This window comes from Bacillus rossius, chromosome 15 (assembly GCF_032445375.1).
Source record: "Bacillus rossius redtenbacheri isolate Brsri chromosome 15, Brsri_v3, whole genome shotgun sequence".
Lineage (NCBI taxonomy): Eukaryota > Metazoa > Arthropoda > Insecta > Phasmatodea > Bacillidae > Bacillus > Bacillus rossius.
In genome coordinates, this window is record NC_086342.1 from 3,977,529 (window position 1) to 3,993,630 (window position 16,102).

Genomic DNA, 16,102 nt, shown 5'->3' on the forward strand with positions numbered 1-16,102 from the left:
TAGTAGAGTATTTTTTTGTCATCTAACAATGCAAATTGAATTCAAGTTTTTTGCTCAAGTTTTCGGTACAGTTTGCTTGTTTTGTTTCGTGGTTTTTCGTTCTTATTATTTTATTCAATATTGTGTTTTAATATTTTTTCCCCCAGAGTAATTTCTTTTGTTAATCAGTGTGAACAGGTAGGAGTGCACACAGATTTATGTCTTAACAGGAAATTTGTTTTTTTTTTATTGTCTTTTTTTTTTCCGTATTAACTTTCGAAATTTTTCTTGAATGCATCTGCTCATATATGTAACATGTAATTATGTAAGTGAAGGAAGGGTTTTGGACATGGCTATGTATATAAAACACTATTATGTGTGTAGTGAATTTAACAAAGAACACTGAACCTCCTCTTCATTGCATAATAATGTGCAATTTTACATCTTAGTGCGGGATGCACTTACTTTAAGACATTTTGAAGGCATTCTTACTATGGGGTAAGTACACTTCATAAAAAATAATAATGAAATAATGACAGGGTAGCAATAAATGTCTGATGTGCCTGAAAATTGGTGAACTTAAGCCCATTCAGTATTAATTATGTTACTTAATACTCTTTTGCATGTTCTATCAAATCAGTTTTGAAATTGTTATTGGAAATATATGGGTGTTTCCTTGGTGGGTGTTTCCTTGGCATTAAACAAGGAAAACTCATGTTACAAGGAAGTCTGATGAAACACACATCAGATAATTTTTTTGTACTGATTTGTGAATGACTTTAATAGTCTATAATTTTGTACTAGGTGTGTTTAGTGATCATATGATTGTTCTTTTCATTCTAGGATATAAATGAGGTTACCTACATGAAATAACTTTAAAAAGTTGGTTATTGAAATTGTTGAAAGTAGTGAATAGTTTTTACTATTTGTGAATACTTTCATCAATTTGTGCCTTATTTATAAAATGTTAATTTATTTATCAGTTTTTTAAAACGTTATTTTCAAACCCTTAGAACTCTTACTGCATTTCAGTCCCCATTTAAATTTTTTTCCAGAATATAATCACTCCAGTTAAAAACATGCGTGGTACTTGAAAGTTTTTTTTTTTTTGTGCATGATTTATCATAAAATATTGAAAGTTTCTTATAGCACACTTAATGTAATTAAAAATTCAATACTCTTTAGTTTTCTACCAGTTATTTAAGAGTACATGAGCTCTTGCTTAATTAAAACACCATTCACAAAGTTTTGCTACTAGTAGTAAAGCTCAACACAACTGTGGAATGAACCTGAAAATCATCTGAAAACATAACGTATGCTGGCTGATGATTGCCTTTCAGCGATTGATTATCTTCAAGTTTTAGGTACTTAAGTTAAACTTTGCGTAGCGCCTTGTTTGGCGGGTACGTTAGGGAATTCGTAACTAAAACAGTTGCTTTTATTTTAAAGAGTTGAAACTAAATCTAGCTTTAAAATAAATTAATTTTTTTCTTATTGCACAGGAAGGTGTTTTCTGTTAGTTAATATGACAAGCGTTGCATGTAGACTAATTGTTGACATTAAGAATGATGGGTTTCTAGATATGTTTGGTTATGAATGTTATGTTTTGGTCTTTAGGAAGAAAATGGTGTAGCACATTAGGAACTGATTATTAATTTAAAATTTTTTTTTCCTTTCAAATTTGTGGTATTATCTAATGTTCCCAATTTTTTTTTGTTAAATTTGAGTAGTCTTATGTTTTATGGTCAAGTGTCCTTGTCTTTGTTTTATTAATTTTTCAGTTTAGTTTTAATTACCCCCACCCCCCCCACCCCACCCCACCACATTTCAAACAAATTTTCTTCGTCTTGTATAGTGACTATTCCCGGTGTGTGAATGTTAGTATTAATTAGGTCCACTTATCTGAAGTTGTATGTCTTGTAACTTTCTCACGAGTGCTGGTTGTCGTGTTAGAGAAGTGTTTGGAAATGTTTTCTCTTGTGCTTCATGTCTGTCTTTGCCTCCTCCCATTCAAGTTATGCCATTGCTGCAAGTGCTATAATCTCTGTCAGTTTGATGCTTTCATTTGAAATGTGTGCTTTAGATATCCTATTGGATTTTAGGATAATGTTCTCATCGGGGTAATCCGTCTTGTGTCCGTGGTAATGCAATATCGTTTCCGTGTACCATTATTTGTTTACTGTTGTTTTAGTTGCCCTGTATGAACTTGCCCCCTCTAGATTGGTGACCGTTCCTGCAATTATAATTCGTTTGTATGCGCGCATGCCATTTTTTATGATCTGTTGCAGTTAGTACATTTTTGCTACTGTGTTGAAGCTGAAATCAATCCCGTGTCTTATGGACAAGTATTTCCTGTTTTAAGCGTTATGTTTTGTTTCTGTTCCTCTGTAGGACTTGTAATATTGACAAAACTGGGATTTGGGGCAGCCCACAATTCTTGCGTGCACGTAAGTCAGGTGCTAATTTATTTTTCGTTACTATTAAATTGTCAAGGTATAGCTTGTGCGTATTTTTTATGGTTGAAGTGTGCTTGCCATTGAATTCTTGTGTGCGGTTTATTATGGTATTTGTTTTTGTCGGTTATAAACAAAAATGTTGTTAATGAGTACTTGGGGACCCCGAAGAATTGTATGTGTTAATCACAGTATTCCTATAAAATGTTGAATATGTTCACATTGTTCCCAAAGTATCCATATGAATGCCTTGTTTGTAAACAGCCAGTAGTTAGTGTAGAGGCTTTATGCAGCTTGTTTTATTACTTGTGCCCTTAAATCAAAGTAACAAACTGCCCCAGAACCAGCTATTTTTTCTGATTATTTGAAAGGAAAGTTATTACTCTTAACAGTTTTGGCAATCATATACCACATATTGTCATACTCTTAATAAAATGGTATAGATGTTTAATTATTAATTGCTTCCAAGTAAATTTAATCGGTGTTATTTTTAATATAGTAGCTGGGTGATACTTCTTGATTTTATTCACCCAATTTTTTTTTTGTTTGGCTCGGTTGATTTTAAATTCATCCTTGTGTTAAAATGCAATGACTTCAGTTAATAGCGTACACAGAATTTTAATTTGGTGGGGGGTGGTTATATATAGAAACACTTTTCCTTCCGTTTGCTTTAAAATTCTTTCCATTTGTGGGTGGGGGAATAATAGATATTTTTAAGATAGTGGAGGGGATATATCCTCCCTTCTCACCATGCGCACTATCCTGACTAGTTACGGTAGTGTGGTGGAAGAAAATAGTGTTAATATTTTAACATGTAATTTGTAGTTCAAATTATGGCTTCCAGTTCATGCATGCATGCATGCATGCATATTTTTCTAAAACCTAGCTTATTTCAGTGGATTTTGTCAGTTTGCATTTAATTTTTCGGGGTTCCTGAACATACTCAGTTAAGGTTTACGTTGTTTTGCACAGTTGCGTGTTTTTACATGCGACAATTTGGCTTTTTTTTTTTTTTTTCAAATGGAAACAAATATCCTCTGATTATTAATGATTAGTCGAATCAGTTCTCATGTCTACTATATGCCAATATTAGTGTTTTGCGTACTTGCCTCTTTCTTCTGATCTGCAGTGTTATTTTCTTTTTTTGTCCTTCATGTGCGTTTTATCTATTTGCAGATTGGGCTGTGGGGTTTGTTTTTTAAGGTATTTGCGTGGAACCTACATTTTTGCATTTGTATGTCCAGTTATTGTGTTTACCTATCACTCTTTTTCTCACTAATGCAATATATAAATTTGTAAGGTATTACATTTGATTTGCAAGTGCAATGTTTACTATCCTTTTTGTCATTGTTCATTCATTTTTTTAAACGGTGTCACTGCTAAATAGCTCTTTGAAAAGAGAACTATAGTTTAGGTTACCAACTGGGCATTTCTAGTTCAGGAATTGAAAATATGCAGTGTACATTTGTTCAGAGTTCTGGTGTATTCAGTTTTATATCCTACCCTGCATTCCCAAATCAGTTTAGCATCACTTTGTTTCTGCTATGAAAATTATGATGGATCTGTAATAGTGTTTTCGCCAGCTAATTGTTCTTTGGGTGATTTCTGTGTTCTTTGAGGAAGTATCCAAACATGTGGAACGCACAGTGAAGCAAGTACACGCATCATTCGTTCTCTTACTGCCGCATGCAGAATGCAAGTTTTCTCAAGCAGTGATGATGTGACGTGATTCACAAACAATTTGTTTGACAAATTTATTGCGTGTGCTAGTTCAAGTTTGTAAGACGATAGATGGTTGCGGAATTTTTTTAGAGAAAAACTTTAACTTTTTAAATGACCTGTTTTCCTGACCACTTATTTAAAGGTAAGTTTCTTGTAGTTTTATTGTCACGAATACTTTGTTCACTGTAGATTATTTTTCTGCTGGTTATATTACAAACTGAAAGACTGACTTGTATGACAGATGATTAATGCAATAAAAAAAGTTTTTAAACACATTTGTAGAAAGGCTACTTCATTTCCGGGTCTTGAATTGGTGGACTACATTATTTTTTTTGTTTGAAAATGTGATTAGGGTATGTGGAAAACATTTCGGTATGTTGACTTAACTATTGGAAAAATTGTCTGAAATGAATTCTGGGATATGCCAACTGTGGGTCAATAATGTTGCATATATCTTGAAATGTAATTCAAGTGGTTCATATCTGTATTTGAGGATTTTATGTTTACCATGGTTGCAAAATTAAAATATATTTGCGAACTGTTAGGTTCCAAGTATGTTGGACAGCAGAGGTTGGATAACATTGTATACTCTTTAGTCACTAGACATGTTGCATCAGTTAACCTAACTTTAAATATCTGTAAAAAAAATTGTTTATTGTTTCTGCGGAACCACTATTAAAAAGTTTCATTGGCCTTGCCAGGTAAAAAATTGTAACAAAACTTTAGAAAATGACCACACACTATTCTGTGTGTGTATGTCTGTATGTATTTTTCTGTCTGACTGTATCTGTCTTTTGTTCTCTTCCTCTCGTTCAGATCTAGCTACTTTCATACTGTTTTTCTCGATCATCCATTAGACCATTTTAACCAGCCTGTATACTCAAGGGATTAGATTATATGAAGAGCTACAAATAACACTTTTCTACTTGAAGCTTACAAATTTGCACAAGACATTTTCTGGCTAGTAATAAGGGTTGTAGTGGTATTCACGTATGTTAAACAGTTTGGTTGGTGGCAGGGATGCTTTTCCAACTATAAATTTATAGCTTTGAGTTTTGGAGAGATGTATTCTCAGCTTTAATTAAATACTAATTGAAAGTAAAGAGGAATGATAAAAAAAACATTTGTGTTTTGGCTTGTAAGAACTGAAAAGGAAAAAAAATAAGCACTAATGGCAGATTTGTCCATTAAGTTATTAAAGTAACAGCAAATAAGACAACAGTCAAATTTGAAATGGAGAAAAATGAAGAATTGAATCCAGTGCATTGACTTTCACATAGCATTAACTCAAGATTAAAATTGTACCTTCTTCATAAGTATTTGAAATTGTAACCAAAAGTTGCAATTTTTGTTAGAGCCTGTTTTGTGCGTCTGTCCAATTTTGTATCAATTTTTTAATTTGGCTTCGGTCGGGTGTGCAGCTAGACTAGCTTCCACCAAGAGCATGAAACACTCATCTAAGCACATCTCACCCCCTATCCCCCTTTTTGTTTCTAACCAACCATACCACAATCTTTTCTGACATCTCCCACTGCACCATTCCAAGTATATTTGTGACCCTACTTAAATGGTATATACATAGATTTATTTGCAGTTATTTAATTTTTAAAGCATAGCAAATTGGATATTACAAGAGATATAACTAGTTTTTTTTTATAATATTTGATGTAATACATATATGTATCTTTCAATACAAATAATTCATTTCATCTGCCCTGCAACATTTGTTTTGTGTTCTGCCATTATGGCATTAAAGTAATTATAGTAAAAAAATACTTTGTCAGTTTAGCCCCCCCTACCCAAGGCAGCACCACGGCACATTATTAGCTGCGTTTTCTCTTGTCTAATTACGTCCCTGCTTTTGTTACATTGTAGTCAACTATATATTAAATTTTTGAATTTAATAGTTAACAGCTGCTGTAAATATTTTCCCTGTGGGCTAGATAGATTAATTTGTGGGACCAAGTGTTTTTTTTATCTCATTTTATAATTACATAATTTTTTATACTACTGGGTGGAGAATTTGTACTTTTTATGTATTAACTTTTTAAAGTTGCTACTTATAATTTGCTTTTTACATAAATTTTTTGGTGTTATTGCTTTAGTTATTTCAATTTTGTTACTTATCTAAACACTTGTGTGCTCTTTGCCATTGTTCATTATGACAGAAACTGGCGCCATTTCCATTTTCGCTAGCTATATATACACACTATTAGAAGGAAAGTCATCCAACTTGTCTTTCCTAGTGATGTGTTTGATTACTTACAAATTGAACAGTTATTTTAGCGTGCAGGATGAGAAGTAAAACTTGTATCACTAATGGAAGGTTTCGTACAGGCTCCCCACGCCTCTATGGAAGCAGGTATGGATGTTTCTATAGAACAAACACACAGAATTGTGACTGGCGTAGACCTAGCTTGTGCGAATGGTTTTGTTATGATAGTTAATAGATTTTGTTTTGTGTAAACACGGATGCTGTCTTTACTGCTGCGAGAGACCACATGTGCTTCAAATCCGTATTCAAGAAAAATTCAATCCCTCCAAAATAAATACTGGTTTTTAACACAAGGGACAAACTGTAGCTGAAGGCCCCCGCCTGCCCGGGCGCACATACGGTGTGCAGAGCTTCAGGAGAAACAACGCGATTTCAAAACTACTCAAGAATTCGAGTGGGGCCTATTTCCGAATAGCATATAAGATTTCGTTGAGGGCCGAAAAGTACTTTTAATTTCGGATTAAGTTTTTAAACTATTTTTAGAAGCGTTAAAATGCCTAAAACGCGTGTTTCCAGAGTAATTTTTAGGCATAAAACAATCAGTACAGATTCTTGAAAGCACTTAAGGGTCTTGCATAACACTTTATCTTCATTTCTCCGCCATATAATGTTACGGTCACCGCTCAAATTTCACAGTTATCCTGTGCCGACGAGAAGACTGCGCGCCAGTTCAGAGACTTGCGCTTGGAGGCTATACCGCGCTGGAAGCACCAGCGAGCGTCGCGCTTATCATCCCGCCTCACTAACACACATACACCCCTGACGAGGCGGGCCCCTAATACTGATTGGAGGAAAATTCCACCTACAAAATATTGCACAAATTCGATCATGACCGATTACAAAAACTTCCAGCCATACCAGTTGCTAAGGAAGACCTTCCAAGGAAACTATATGCTATAAAAACTGCAAATTAAAAAATAAATAATCTTTGGGCTAGGTTTATGGTGGAAATATAAGAATAATTTGTGAAGATATGTCTATGAATGCACTAAATACTGAGAACTACTGGGACCTCAGCTTTGCTGTCCAGGTTAGTACAGTGTCTTTGTAATATATACATATACACAAACAATTCTAGTTAATATATTTTGATCATTTAAATTCTGCGTCTAAATAGATAATTATATAAGAAATTTTGACATTTTAACAATAGTTAATTTGTTGTGTTTGAATAGTTGGTGCTATAGGTACTAAATTTGCTGCAATATCCTCCGCCCCTTACATAGTTGAGGATATCACATAGAACCCTGGAAAGAAATTTTGGGCGATTAATAACTAGACTTCACAATGTTCTGTTGCATTAAATACGCATGTCGGACAAACGAAAGCACTTTGTGCGAAGGTACAAGGATAAATATCTGACACTAAACAGTACATAGGTCATAAGTTATTTACATGTTATAACACGCTAGAAATGTTTTGTGTAAGTTTCAGATTCTTCAGTTCAGAGACATAACTTTTTATCAGTTTATATGTTGGAGATAGGTAGAGAAACTACTGATTCAAATGTATACAGAAGCAATATTCACAATTCGGCCTAAATTATACAACTGAGTTCTGTGGTGTGAAGAAATATTTTGCCTAATAAGTCAATTAGGCACCCGCCTTACGAATGAAATTGCGTTTCCTAAGTGTTTGATATATTTTAACGATGCGATTTACATTGTTTCTGACAATAATGTAAGATTATTGCCCTGTTACGCCTCGAGAGCTAAAAAACAAGTTCCCCAAGCTTCAATAGGTGGATTAGTGCTATTAAGTTTTGAGCTTTTTCCACAAACAAAAGAACGGCGCTTCGCAATGCCATTTTTGATTAAAAGATCCAGAAAAATCCTTTAAGCTAATTAAAATCTTGAAAGATTTTTAAAAAATGCTAGCCCTGATTGGCTAATGGGCAGAGGCGCCTTGAGCTACAATCACCCCATTATTAAAACAGTACTTGTAACTTCACTATAATTTAAAAAGAAAAATGGCGTAGTTTTGTTTTAAATATTTCGGCTATATACGTCTTAAGAGTATGACAAGTGTGTTGTTGTGGTTTGTGTCAATGCTGGAGCAGGCAGAATCCTAATGCTTGAAAAGGTAAGTAATTCTTGTTTTATTAGAGCAGAAATAATGCATTGGAAATAGTGAATGTATTTTGACATAGGATGAGAGCGCATTTTTACACTGCTACAGTAAGCTTAGGAATTTAACTGTAAACGTGGTGGCGTTGCCCGTTTTAACGCCACCCCGTAGTGTAAAACCACTCATTCATCGTATATAGCTTTTTAAAGTGATGTATAACTGAGTGAAATTTCTGTTATAAATATGAACAAAGACGCCGTCTTTGATTCAAATTCGTATTTTAAAATACCTACTTTATTACTAGAGACCTGAAAAATTCGTGGGTTCATTGCGCGATAGGCTAGAATCCAAATACATTTGCCTTGTTGCTTCAGTGATTGGGCCACAGTTTATCTGAAGTACTCTGGACCAATGAAAAACGTTCGTCAAAAGTATCGAATCACGAGCTTTCCAGTTAACATGTCACGAGTTAGTAGCCTATCAACAGGTGTAATCTGCAAAAGTGCATAGAGGATCATGGTATATATCCTAGAGATCATGGAAAACTCGAATTTTTCCGGTCCTAAATTATTTAATCAAATTACAAAATTATTTCAGTCAGTTGAGCCAAATATATTGAGATCAAATTTAACTTCAGCTAGATGCAGTGATGTAAAATCTACCAGACCGTTTACAGGCAACGACCGATTGAAATTAATTGAAAACTATTAACTTTTCAATTTTTTTGAACTACAAATTTCTTTGAGGTTTTGTGCTCCATCAATGAGTTGGGCTAGAAGGCTGGATTCGAATAAATAAATGTGCACGGTTATGATCTTGTAAACATTAGAAATGTTTACATTTTACATATTTTTACTATTAGTACCTATTTCATAATTTACATACTGTCATTCTATTGAGTTTGTATATTTGAGCGCCCCAGTACTTAGCAGATACGTTTTATCTAGAAGTTTCCATTTTGATGCTATCAATACACATTTCATTATATTCACCTATGCTTTTGTTAAGCTCACAAAGTAGGAATTTCCGAGTCTTCCCATAGTTTCTCCTAGAATATTTGTTTCTTGGCCAGTGAATGAACTCTATTCATATTTTTTTCTTAAATAATTATTTACAGAAATGGTTTGTCGAGTCTAGGCTTTGGACGTAGCAAGATGTTTGCCATGTGTGTGTAGGTTCCGATGGTCCATGGATCCTGCGTTGGTGACATGAAGTTGCGTGAAGTCCACAATTTTAACTATATATTGTATCCGTAGTCATAGTCTAGGACATCTGAACTGCATTTTAATTTTATTTTAACGGTCCTGTTGTACAACCACATTGTGTGGTGGCCGAATGTAAGTGCGTTAAGAATTCTTAGGGCTGAGCTTTTTCCTAGTGTCATTGTTGGGGAGACCAAACCTACTTTAGGAGTTTTCAGCCAATCCGAAGGAAGACATCAGTGTTTGAATACAGCTTCTCACTTAGTGGTAGACATCTTTCTAGCTTTGTTCTAGATGTCGTGAATCATCAAGCGACAGGTCCTAGGTACTGAACTCTAATAATCTTAGTTCTACTCTCAGAGGTAAGCAAACAAAAAAAACCTGAAATACTTGAGGCAGATATTCCCTCCAAGATTATATTGAACAGTGATAGTAGGTCTAGTCCGGCCGAATACTTGGGTCGTTAAGTAAACTATCACATTTTGTAAATTTATTTAAATTAACTAAGTTTTTGTAATTAATTAAACCACTGAGATGGAAACGTTTCTGTTAGAAACTGCAAATATTGATTTTTAAGTGCATACATATTGTGTGTTAACAGCATTTTGTGTGCTAACAGTATTTTGCGTATAGACTCTTAGCCGGACAAAACAGACAAATTCTCATACTTTAAATACGGTACCATATCAAGTGGTTTGAGAAAATATATTGAAGTGAAACTTATAATGCGACTTCCAACAAGGTAGCGTTAAACGTTTAACGCTACCATGGAGAAAACAAAGAAACAATAAAAAATCAATTCACTAAAAATCAATTTCTACCCCTTCCTATTTTCATTTCCACATTACGAAGTTTCACGTCTTCCAGGCGGAGGGACTCCACGCACTATTTTTTTTTTCTTCCATTAAATTTCTTCTCTATTTCCATTACATCATTCTTGTATTTCCACCGGTCTTTTATATTATGTAATGAATTAAGATGTATTAAAAATTTTATATGTGTTTTTATATTCATTACTTCTGTCCTGAAGTAAATAATTTAATGCAGAACTGAAGTTTTGAGTTTTTTTAAATTTAATTTTACTGAGTTTTTTTTAAAGTTCTCTACTGAAGGGGTAACCACTAGTGACGGGAAACATTTTCACAAACGAGAGAACCAAACGAACGATCGTGCATCTTCGGTTTTTTTTTTGTTTATTGTAAATGTGTTGATAAAAGGATACTAATGGTCAATTAAGCTTCGACCACACAAAGCTACGCAATGTTCGCTATATTTGCTGCGCGAGGTAGCCACACAGAATAGTGTAGTTTGCGATGTCGGCGAGACGCATGCCGTGGGATACGAGTAATGATTCCGACGAGGAAGATATTCTGTTGGCTCTCACAGTATGCAAACGAAAAAAGAAATGGGTTCATGAAGTGAATCTCAAAATAAATGAATTTGGTGAATTTCATCGTTTAATGAAGCAGTTGCGTGCGGACGAGGCCAAATTTATTGAATACTTTAGAATAAATACAACTCAGTTTGATAGTATATTATTGCTAATCAAGAATAAAATTGAGAAGAAGAATTTAAATTACAGGAAAAGTATTGGAGCAGAAATTTAATTTGATCATTATTTGAATAATTAATAAATTGCAATTACACCTAACCTGTTTATGAACCTCTTTGGAAATCAAATCCCAGGCATTATCACGCATGTCCTGCTTTCTATAATCTTATATTGATTTGTTCAATAAACATGGATATTTTCTTACTTCAATAAAATTTTCCATTGACATTATACTAATAATGTAAACACTGAAGTGGGTACCTACAGCACAATTCCGCGCGAAAACAGATGTATTTGTTTATCTGCGCATGCGCGAAGTCAGCGACGTTTTAGAAAAAATAGCTAACAACCAAACACTTGGCGACGTCGCCAACATAGCGCACATAGCGCACATAGCGCACACAGCGAACACAGCGAACACAGTTTTGTGTGGCCAGTGGCACCTGAGATGCAGCTGGCTATATTGTGATCGCGTAGCGAACATCGCGAACATACTGCTCTGTGTGGCCGTAGCTTTAGGTTAGGTTAGCTACATTATAAATACTTTAAAACATCGTGGACGGTTGATTTGGTTAGGATAGCTACATTAAAGATACGGGGAAAAAAAAAAAAAAAAGCTAGCATGAACTTCGGGTTTTGGCTCTGTGAAAAGAAGGCTTCCCCACTAGTGACATCTTGCGTAGCAAGCGGTAGGTAGGTAGGTGGGTGGGTAGGAAGGTAGGTAGTTGAGCGCTCCGCCGCCAGGGAGTCTGCTCTCTCTCGCGCGGCGCTGTTTGAAAGTTGGCCCGGCCGTGTTCAGTCGGCGGCGCGCAGCGGACCGCCACAGAGGTCGGAGCGACGCCATTGTTATGCGGGCCCGCCGATAAGCACCAGGCGCGCAGACATGACGCGGAGGGCGCTCGTCGCTGCTTCTGTGCTGCTGCTGGTGGCGCTACAGCTGGCCGTGGCAGGTGAGTGCTCTCTCCCGTTGTACGTTACATACCCGGGAGGCTAGTTATAATCAGGGCCGGTGCAAGGGAAATTGGCGGACACCCTCAAAAAAAAAATTCCTTGCTTCAAAATACATCACGTTAGCCTAAGATTTTGTCAACAATCAAATGTAAGCAGGCTTGTGTTTTTTTTTTTTTTTTTACTTTTTTACTTATTACAAATCGTAAACAGGTCACCGAGGACTTTAAATAATTACTTATATCAATATAAACATTCCAAACTGTTGCAAAAATCCATTTTCATCTAGTTTCAATAATCGTTAAACATATTACATCAGCTGTTATGTGTCGTGCTGCGCCGCCCCCAGCTACTTGGCGCCCTAGGCGGTTGCCTAGTTCGTCTATATGGACGCGCCGGCTCTGTATAGAGTGACTTGTGTACGACACCGTTAATACCGTGTATGGATTATGACGGCAGAATCTTCACCATTTTTATTTTATTTTAATGCAAAATTTCTAGGTAATAATGCTATTTGATTAAACTATCGTAAGCAGGGGTGGATTTATGAATGACTTTTTGGAAAAGGGCCGTGGGGGGGGGGGGGGGGGGGGGAGGAGCATATGTCCCTCTTCGTACCACGGGATCCACCCCGAATTGTAAGGACCTGAACATTCAAATATACACTAGGAATACGGAAGATAAAAAAAAAACCTGTTACACAATTCATAAAAAAAGCAATTTTCACCCCTTGTTTTTCTCCATTATAAAAGGTTAGTTACATCTGCAATATATATTTTATACCAGTCCATTAACATATTCTCCAATGTTAAATTACACTCTGCACAAATAAAGTTAGGGAAACAAAAGTAAATAGGGTTGGGGGATAATGTCCACTTTCGCTGCACGGTTTCAGCCAGTATCTTGTTTGAATATTGAGGCGAGTAATAATTAAGTTATAGGTTTCTGTTCTTAATAACACTATATAGTTGATATTGTATCAACCTTAATGATGGATATAATGTAATATGTACATCCTATAATTGGTTAGGAATAGGTACTTGAAAAGGATGTCTAGTACCTTAATGTAATTATTTGGTTTTTTATACACATACAATTTGTATCTGTTTCATAAGTTTTTTTTCTATATTATTAGGCACGCAATCTGGAATTTTAGTGCTAAAACTTCGGACTAATAAGTAGTCAATAAAACGTACGTGAATATTTCCCTGTAATATTTTTAAATTATATGCATGTTTAATAAACCAGAAATTTTTTGTTATACCTATGTATGATCTGTCTTATAAATTGAATGCGAGAATTTAATACTACAAAGAATTTTCCGCCGGAGAAAATCATTACAATAAATGTTTTAGGTGGTTATATTGTAGTGACTGCTAGGCATAAACAAAAGTTTCCAGACAGTCAGTTAATTAAGGTGGTGTTTTTTTAAGCTTTATTATTATTATTTTTTGTCTTGGAAGTAAAATTAATTTTAAAAATATTTACGAAGGATATTGTCTACATAGGACGCTACTTTAGTTTTCAATACCTAGTTAAAACTAAATGTCACATTTAATAAAACATGGCCCTCACATAATGAAATAACTTTACATTTGATTAAAAAGTTCGACCTAACGACGGTTACGTCTGAGATCGTAGAGGCAGCCAAACACGCCGAAGTATCCTAAGCACGCCGCAGCGAATTTGCTCCTGCTTGTGGTTGGAACATAACTGGTTTTATTTCGAGTTAATAATTATGTTTCTTACGAATTTCATCAGAAGAATAAAAATCCCGCTGGTGTGATGGACGAAGAAATTAAAGTCGTTTTAAATTTATATTTTTACAAGACTAAACATTAAATATTTATTTGGGCAAAGTCGTGTACGAAGTTATTAAAGTTTCACGTCAAAAGTTTTAAATGATTTAAACAAAAATTTTTACAGACGCGAGAGTGCATTTAGCTGCGACGTACACACGCAGTTCAGTTATTCATGTTTTCGACTCATCAAAAGAACTTTTCTGACAATTTCTTACGTTTTTATGCATACGTTGCCTTAATGATATCTACGCTGATTAGAATTGTAAAATCTTGCTCGGAAAAATGAGCAGTCCTAATAAAGGCCAGATTAACCATAATTATATTGCCATATTAATAATGTTCGCAGGATTTAACGACCATGGTCTGAAGTAGCTTGGCTTCTGGGTTGTAGCCGTGTTCTTGGTGAATAATTAACCAACGTTTCGGTCGACATTGCATTCGCCATCATCAGGGAGCAGTTACCTACTGAATTATATAGCCATATGTTTTTTGTGCATATTACTGTTAACTAAATAATTTTATGGCATGTGTAACTTTTTTTATCTTGAAAGTTGCATATGTATTTCAAATTTTATTTAGTAATTTGAATTGATTATTTAAAAATTGAATTATCGCGTTTCGTCCTTACGCCCTGTTTTAATATGTCTCCCAGCCTGTGTAATGCACTGGAATATTATTAAATGTGAACTATTTGAGGGGTGAACGTGCGACCACTTGTACAGTGCTGTCCACTGGGAGAGCAGTTCTGGAGCGACAGTGCCTGTTAGTACGGAACCCGGCCGCTTCGTGCCGCGGCGTATATCAAAGTGAACAGGAGACTATCATCGAATACGCTACAATAAAAAATATGGGCGCGCGTACTTATGTACGCGCGTTAGAAGTTAATACTTACTTGGCGTAATAAAAAAATATTAACTTTAATTTTGCTTGAAAATAATTAATAGAAATAAGGACCGAATGATATGATAAATACGGTTAGAAAAGTAAAAAGTTAATCATAATAAAAATTATCAGTATTTAATATTAATATAAACACATAAATATAATATTTAATTTAGTAAAATCAAAATAAATTTTGATTATTTATTAAAATCAATAAATCTGCTAAATTTTTATTTTATTTATTATATTAATTAAATAATGTAATAATTTAAACTGCAAATAAATAATGCATACAGGAACATAACTTCACAAACACTCCCATGAAAACGGCCAGGAGACCACTAAACCTTCCACAGACACTCCCTGCCAGCGACAATAGAAGCTTACAAGCAACTTGACATCGTTATACATACGGGTACATAACCTCACTTATATAAATAGATTTGAAAAAGTTTATAAACGCTATTTTTTCATTAATTTTGTTAACGATATGGAACAGTTTTAATATGAATCCCTAAAGTATAAGATATAAAAACACACATAATTTTTTTTTGTACATAGCCATTTTTTTTTTTCATCCTGTGAAAAATTCGTTGCATGGTGCGCACGCATCGTAAAAATACACTCAACTTTTTTATAACTTGCTGGGAAGTGCCCAGGCTGCAGTGTAATCTCGAGCATAGACTCATGATGGATATAGACAGATTCTTGTCCTCCGCGTCCAGTCCCATCATTGGCTTACGAGTTGCCAACATAACTGTGAAACTTCATCTGATGCAAACAAGGTTATGCGAGTTTGTTTACAAATAGCGGTCCAACAAATAGGCTACAATGATTTTGTTAAAATCTTGATATGTGAAGGGTGACTCCAGGGCCTAGCGGTGTCTCGCGCTGACAATTTTATTTTTTTCATTGGCTCCTTCTTTGTCTAGGTTTCATTTCTCTCAGTCGGCCAATGTTTTTAGCAACAAGATCTGCTGCGTACAAAACTTCTTCTTTAGTTGTAAATCGGCCTAGGCCAAATCTAATTGATGAATGCTCAAGGTCGTGGCCATTATTTAGCGACCGTATGACATAGGAAGGCTCAAGAGACGCAGACGGCACGCAGAACCAGAACTTACTGCTAAATCCTTGATTGCCGTGATGAGAGACTCACCCTCATCATAGGGAAAGCTGAAGTTTAGGTTGCCAGGAATTCCATTTTCATAATCACCATTAAA

At 35.0% G+C, this 16,102-nt stretch overlaps 1 protein-coding gene across 3 annotated transcripts in view; it reads left to right on the forward strand.

Annotated features, from left to right (window-relative positions):
- Positions 1-12,083: 12,083 nt before the first annotated feature.
- Positions 12,084-16,102, forward strand: part of LOC134539221 (sushi, von Willebrand factor type A, EGF and pentraxin domain-containing protein 1) — a 104,265-nt gene continuing 100,246 nt past the window's right edge. For all 3 annotated transcript variants that reach the window (XM_063381010.1, XM_063381011.1, XM_063381012.1), the window contains exon 1: positions 12,084-12,200. In XM_063381010.1, the coding sequence (XP_063237080.1) occupies positions 12,134-12,200 (67 nt within the window). In that variant the 5' untranslated portion in view covers positions 12,084-12,133. The remainder of the gene's footprint in view (positions 12,201-16,102) is intronic.